The 7,500-nt window shown below is 39.3% G+C and overlaps 2 protein-coding genes across 2 annotated transcripts in view; one reads left to right on the top strand and one right to left on the bottom strand.

Annotated features, from left to right (window-relative positions):
• Positions 1–561, top strand: part of LOC137999554 (synapsin-2-like) — an 8,654-nt gene extending 8,093 nt beyond the window's left edge. The window contains exon 5 of the mRNA XM_068845359.1: positions 1–561. This exon is cut by the window's left edge and continues 861 nt beyond it. The gene's annotated coding sequence lies outside the window, so the exon portion shown is untranslated.
• Positions 562–710: 149 nt separating this feature from the next.
• The window catches only part of LOC138000931 (metalloproteinase inhibitor 3-like), a 27,310-nt gene continuing 20,520 nt past the window's right edge, over positions 711–7,500 (bottom strand). Inside the window, exons 3-4 of the mRNA XM_068847600.1 lie at positions 4,945–5,068; positions 711–1,847 (exon numbers count right to left, since the gene is read on the bottom strand). Coding sequence (XP_068703701.1) covers positions 1,297–1,847; positions 4,945–5,068 — 675 coding nt within the window. The 3' untranslated portion in view covers positions 711–1,296. The remainder of the gene's footprint in view (positions 1,848–4,944; positions 5,069–7,500) is intronic.

The raw sequence follows: 7,500 nt of genomic DNA, 5'->3' as shown, positions 1-7,500 counted from the left end.
ATGAAAAATTCAGGCGGCTTTAACGGGATACGAACCCATGATGACCTCTGCGATGCCGGTGCAATGCTCAACCAACTGAGCTATGAAGCCACACAGTTGGGAGCAGGTCAATTTGTTGGGCTCATTTGTTCTCGAGAAAGGACTTGAACAGTAAATGAAAGAAAAAAAAGAAAGAATACGCATTTCTGTCATTCAATAAGCGTCTTGTGAGTTAGCGTCACTCGAGGCAATCTGCAAACCCACAAGAACCAAAACCTATTGTAGCTTTAAAGGCTTCCTGCCCTTGGGGAAATACCAAACAGATGGGTAAAGCACGCAGGCTAACTGCCCCGGGTCCGCAGTAATTGGCCTTAGCTGTTGCGGTATCCCTGTCCTTGTACCTATTTGTATTTTCATTTTCTGTTATGTCATGGTATTTGTAGTGTTTGGACAAAGCTAATAAATTAAATTCAGTAAAATCAAGGCTTAGTGGATTAATGCGGCATTTGTGCTCTTCTTTAAATCAGCTCTGGAAAAGCTCTGTCCGTGTGAGCACCAGCTGCTGGTGTCTCAGTTTAATGAATTGAACCGAGGCGGCGTTATCTGACCGAGATGCTCAACAGAGCTTGATAAAAACTCCTTCGATTGAAATAGTTAGCAGATATGCTGCATCCGTACGCAATTGAAATGGAATGATTGACTTAAGAAAAACGGTAAAGTACGTCATAGTGTTGGAGTAAAGTAGTTTTTATTTCGCGCACTATCTTCTGTATTATCAGGAGCCCGGTATTATTTTTCAAATCTCCCTCTCTCATTTTCACTGTATCACTCAACTTGACTAGAGATCAGGAAACGATGAACTGTCTTTGGATGGAGTTACCAACTAGATAAAACGCATGTTATTTTACTTCCGGTCAACTAAGTACATCGCAATACTCCGAATTAGAGCTCATCTGCTTTGGGATTGTAATAGGTACAGAGCTGGTGACATAGCGCATTTCAGCTTTACCTCCCTCTAAATCTCTGTGGAGACTACGTCAGTAATTGTGAATGTCATTTTCCTGAAAGTTTTCACTGTCGTTTGATACAAGATAGGGCAAGACTACAAAATACAGATCATAAAATACATTGCCACCGCAATGAGTCCCACTCATAGATTATCGACCCGCCGCTCAACAATATGCGTTTTCGTGTTTACCTTTTTGGTAAAGTTTTAAAGAACAACTTTTTCAGATCTAATATGATATGATGTCGGGGAAACCTTAGTCTCTCAAGATTCTGGAAGCAGTTTCTTTCGTTATATCAGTGTAAATGGATTCATGACAACTCAGATTCAATCTTCACCTTGGACAAGTTGCACTTTGTGAATTCATCGGTTTTACGCCATGCGCAAGCGCTTTTGTCAGCATTCTTGACACAGTAGGAATGATCCCACTCGCAGTCACCAGAGCGGAAGCCAGATTCTTGTTCGCATCCTTTCAATTCCTCACAGTGCTCTTCATAGCACGGGGAGACTTGACAGTCGCAGTTACTGCCATAGAATCTCCTGATTCCCATTCGTTGTCGCGAAGTAACATCTGACCATGGCTGGATCCAGTCGCACATATTTAACCGAATTTTTCTTTTCCATACTCTCCCTGACAAGAGGTAGACCGTGTTACTAAATAATGTCACGCCACACCGCGCACCGTCTGACGCCGTGTAAGCCCTGGCAATCAAGCTGCGTTTTTTCGAACCGTGACGCTGAATAGCATCGGTCTGGTTCAATTGTGTCTCTCCTTTGAAGATTTTCTGGACCCTGAGATTGAAAGCTAGAGTTTTGTTATCCTCTGTGAGAAATTCTTGCGACAAGATCTTGGCACGGATTACTAAACGGGAGAAAACAAAAGAGACATCTATCATTGTGAACACCACAGGTAAAAATTCAAGACGTTAGAGGCAGTTTGATCCAGCAATATTGAATTTAAAATTAAGTTAAAGGAGCACGCCCGACGAGGCTGCTGGGTAAGGCGAAGCAGTTACAGTCTCCAAAGAATTGTTCTGATACATCGCTGGTACGTCAATGATGCCCCACAGGATCGGTGCAAAAAAATCCCGCGGAAACAACATTGGGATAGACCTTATTCATAAATGGCGGTCAATTTATAATTTTTTTGTCGAAGTGCAAATTAGCCTACCAAGCCTCGATACCATACAGTGAATTGAAAAGATTTCTTGCTCTAAAATGAGGCTTGAGTGGGCTAATTTGCACGTGGACAAAAGAATTATAGATGTGACCGCCATTTATGAATAAGGTCTATGGAAGGCACCAAATCTGGGCTAATGTGTGCTGTTTCAAGGGGTTTTTTTTTTTGGGGGGGGGGTGAATAGGGGGCTAGCTGTATTATGCCCAAACATGAATGAGATGAACAGCCGTTTCGCACTTGATCGTTGCTGTGCATTCGTTTGTTTCGACACAGATAAGAACGATTGAACTCCACCGAAAAACATGTCATAATTAGCATGTAGGCTCTTTATAACAACCTCCTGCAAAAACAAACGTTTTCTTTTAGTTTTCTTTTTGAATTAAATAGTTTCCGGGGCGTGAATGCGGTAAGTGAAAAGTCAACAATGATCTTAACAGCAATCATCGGTACGTGCCTCAAGGCAATAAACGGAAAATTAAATATTTGCAAAGCGCTGAAACAGTGGGGAAAATAAACACAACACAGTAGAATTGCGCTAACATTTCTCTTCCAGAACTAAACACAGCCACGCAAAGCGCGTAACTTAATTTCAGTCCTTTGCTTCATGTTACTGTCATTTTCAATACGAAAAAAGTAGCTAAGCAATGGCGCAATTCACTTTCAAGCCGGGAATAATGATTTTTTTTAATGTGCGAAGGAAAACTCCGGTAAACACCCAACACAGAGAATTACATTATATGCAGATTTGAAACAACATCTTCTATCGTCTTGTGTATTATTTATTGATGACACGCTTGCTGGAAGCCATTATGTTTCGTTTCTTGCGGGAAAAGCAGCTGAACGTCCGTAAACACGACAATTGAAATATTGCTTCTTTCGGTTGACAATGTCCGTGTTATCTTGTCTTATCTCTAGTAAAGAGCTAAAGGCATGAGGAATTGGTGAAATAGTTTGATTACAACTCCTTCATTTCCTCACGAACTTTAAACTGATCCATGAAGGCGTGGACACCGTGACATTGACTAATATCTTATGGACCAACGTGAATATGATTAGTTTCAAAATACGTGGGCCAGAGCGAAGCAATTCGAACAAAAACAAGAGGAAAACTGGGTTTTCTTCAGCAACGATCTCTTATAACGGAAAGTGATTTCAGCGATAAAGGTCAGAGTGTTAGTTGCTGCTGATAAGGGATAGAAAGGAGGCCTAATCCGTGTAGTTCTCAAAAGGATATAAATAGTCAAGAGGAATGAAACCTATACTCGGATTATAGAATTTTGTTGAACTCTTAGCTTCAACCGAGGTTAAGGACAAAGTTCAAATTGCAATTTTTGGTGTTCCTCAGTTTCGTGAAGCTTCACGAGAGCGCACTTTTTTTCCTTTAGAAAACAGTTTCCTTCAATTTGGAAACTAAGAAACGGCGCACCATGCATGCAGTGATAACAGCGAAAACTTGGACCATAAAATAAACCATATTCTGAAAAGTTTCCGTGACCAAGTGTCTCAACTTTGGTTCATATTTCAGATATTTCAGTCCGTAAACCGTGCGTCATATGCAATGTATCAGCAATGCTTGCTGACGGCTGAGATATTGTCATCTTTCTCAATTATAAACACACGTATACTTTGCTTTAATCAGAACGTCCAAATTGAGGCTGAGCCCGAACAGTCATATTTTTTTGGCGATTTGAGCCATAAAACGTTCTAAACACGTTCTTAAAATTGTACGGTGTACTAAGTTCAACGTAAGTTCGACTTCACTTTTGTGACGTCAAACTGACTTGTTCTTTAGAGTAACATGCAATTAGAAAACCACATTGTTAATGTTTAAAAACGTCCCTAACTTTCTAAGTTAATTGCCCTGTCAGATTACAGTTTTACCATTTTCTTAAAATTCTGAACGTTCTTATTAAAAAAGGTTCTTAGAAAAAGAGATTGTACCGGTTTTACACGTCCTCCTAGAGTGAGGATATACACGAATTGGTCCGAATTAGACATGGTATGTTAACATCTTGTTGCTGTTACAGCTGTTACTATTTCTGAGGTTTACTTGGCCATGCAGTTTCTGACTGATTGAACTTTCTGGTGAGCTTTGCGGCGTAGACGGTGTCTCAGGCGTTAACCAGAAATTGTAAGATTTTTCGCAAGAAGCTGTTGTTGTACTTGAAGTGCTAAATATACAAAATAGGTATCGTCTCAGTCCACTTATTTATCGTCTCAACTGTGGGCAACCCAACATGTTTGTCAAAGTTGCGTCGAGATATAGAGGAGCACGATTCACTGAGGTTAGTTTTAAGTTGCTTTGAATGGCCGCCTCGGGTTGAATTCCTGTCTGCTCCAATTGTTAATTTATTTAATGCATCTTAATGAAGTCTTTAATTGATCGACTGAAAAGGTCTGAAAACAGATAAGAATGGGATTCTCTGAAACAGTTTGCGTGAAGAATGATAAATGTCTTTTTGAACTCTTTAGAGATAGGTGAAACGGCAGATGAAAAACATGACCTAGCATCGGCTTAGTGAAATAATAAGCTCTTTCCCTTGCGGAACCTCGAAAAGATACCGTCATTGCGGACGTTGGAATGAAGGAAAACTGAACATCTCGGCAAATCTCGGCAAACTTGATTCCTGACATAAGAATCAGAGCTTTAACGCCCGGGCTTTAACGATCACCGAATGACATTGCCCGGGTTTCTACAAAACTGAACGTTAAGCACATGTGGAAACTTGGCTTGGAAGCTAGCCTAACCGTAGTTACTATGGCCTAACTGGAAACTTACCAAATTGTGCGCGACAATACATTTCCTGCGGGTGGCTCTTCGCGCAAGAACACGCCTGGCACGTCGTCAAAGAACTACCAAAACTGATATCACGATACTGTAAAACGCTACGAGATTCATCGTGCTAATTGGATCTCAATCCTTTGTTACAAGCTTGAAACTGTCAACGCGTAATGCGCTGCAATGAATTGAATGATCTGCTTTTATACGTACTAAAAACGTGATCAGGTCATGTGCTGCTAAAACTAAGCTGAATAACGTCATGTTCTTCATTATATCAGTGACACTTTAGAAATTTCAAAGGACACCACCTTTTGGATAAGGAGCGCGATAGCGGCACATTTGTGTGATGTTCGTGCTTGCACTATTATCCTGGTATGACAAGGATTTGCCAAAAGAAACATTGCTAATAGTCAGTCAGTGGGAAAACTAGACGAAAGTTCTCCCGCGATCAGTAAAAAATCGTTATCTATGCCGGTGCTCGGACCATAGGACAACTTTTTCCTTTACCCTAATGTAACCCACTTTAAAACGAATCTTGTTTCAGCAGATTCAACAGGACTTTCCCGTTTATTTTTTCAACAGATAAATACTGTTCTATTATTGAAATCCTATTAAGCCTACATTAAATTTTGAGGTCCGATTTTACTAGTCTTGCGTTCTCCAAGAAATAGAATGGCTGCCAGAAAAAAAGGGAAAGATACTGTTGCTTCGTTACTCCCGATCTTTATCATCTGAAGGATTATGCTATCAATTTTGCAATTTTGGTCTCTGGTTTTCAAGTTAACGCAGTGAAATTAAGTTAACACAAGCGTGCTTAAAAAAAGAAAATGAAATACCTATGTCATTTCGAACATATGGGCAACAGAAAAAAACTTTTATGCAGGAGAGCTCATAGTTGCGAATTTAAAAGAACATGCTGAATTGTAGGAATTTTCTTCATTTTTGGGAGATAACATTTAGTGGACCTTTGATATTTTAATGATAATGGAACCTCACAGGGCCGGAAAACGATAATTTGTAGAAACATTTATGGAACCGTCGAGACAACCATTAGCCTGAAATCTGGAGAGAAATCGTCGCAAGTAATCGGGTAACGCCTTTTTTGGCCATTGTGAAACATCAAAAGATATCACATGAGTTCAGAAGAAAGGTCAGTTTGCCCCTGTCAAATATCTTTTTGCAATCAAAAATCAGTAGTTTCCAGATTTTCATATGAGAGTTTTTTACTCTTCATTGTTTTTGTTAAATTCGAAATTACGAATTAGTACATCGTTACTGAACAGGGAAACACTGGTATTCTGCAGCACACACGTACTCTGCTTGAAAAAGTACGGTGAACGAATGTAGAAGGTTCTGTATAATTACACTAGTTTCTATTTACCACAGATTCATACTGACTCAGTATGAGACAGTGTCATTGACAGTGTGAACTAGGTTATTTTGGAACATTAAGCCATGACTGTTTTTCACGGCAAGATGTTTTGGAAAGAGAGGACAACTGAGTTCCGCTTAAATGTGTTCATCTACAATTGATAATTGAATGCAAAGTCGATTCCCTAATTGTATACACCATCGTATAAAAGAAAAAAATCACGCCGCAGCTATTTAAAAATGGAATGATGCTTTTCAAAGAAGAACCATCATTTTTGAACCCACGCCTTGAAATACTTAAAAGCTCCTTAAAGCCAGGTTTAACGCGATCGAGCACGCTCTCAGTCTTGAAGATAATTGAATCGTGATGGGTGGAACTGATAAAAACGGAGTTGACCAAAAAAAACGCCTTTAAATCAACATTTTTTTCTTTACGGAGTAAACTAGTAGGAATTTTAGATGACAAAACTGAAAATTAACTTTTACTAAGAAAAAGTTATTGATCTTTAATTAATAAGATTTCGCCCCGCGCTGTATTTAAAGACTTAGTCACATAGAATAGGTGATATTTCAGAAGTAGGCCTAGGGTATGATGGTCGAGCTTTTTATCATTTAGGCCATTCATGAAAGACAACAAGTCTTCATCTTCTTTTTAAACCTGCAAGAATTGACGAGGCAGACTGTCAAACAACAAAGTAATAAAACTTCAAGAAATAACGATAACAATATTACAATGGCAAAAATATCAAATTTATAAAAGTTAGGTTGAGCACTTTTGACTAATTGAAATTTCCAGCGTTAGTTTTCCTCTTTGCGACTGCGTAGCCGCTATCGAAATAGTCCCAGTTTTTCTGCGCGGATCATGTGCCCCTATTATTATCCCAGTGTTAATTAGTATTATTATATAAACATCAATGCGCTCACTCGTGAAATATTTTTCAACACTCGAAGAGAAATTTCGTATCTCCGCACAGCCATGTAATATCCTCTATTTCGTATACACTAAATCAGTGGATAGCATTGAACGCGAGCGCTGATTGGCTACTCAAACTCCGGGTAACTTTGCTATTCACCTCCCAGCAATTTGCGCGGAATTTGCGCCCGAAAATGTTGTAATCTTTGAGGAATAAATGAGTAAAATCATATTTTTGTACTACCTTATCTTACTGTTTTAGTACTAAA

This window comes from Montipora foliosa, chromosome 4 (genome assembly GCF_036669935.1).
Source record: "Montipora foliosa isolate CH-2021 chromosome 4, ASM3666993v2, whole genome shotgun sequence".
Lineage (NCBI taxonomy): Eukaryota > Metazoa > Cnidaria > Anthozoa > Scleractinia > Acroporidae > Montipora > Montipora foliosa.
The sequence above is the reverse complement of the archived record's forward strand: the minus strand, read 5'-3'. Positions and strand labels throughout refer to the sequence as shown.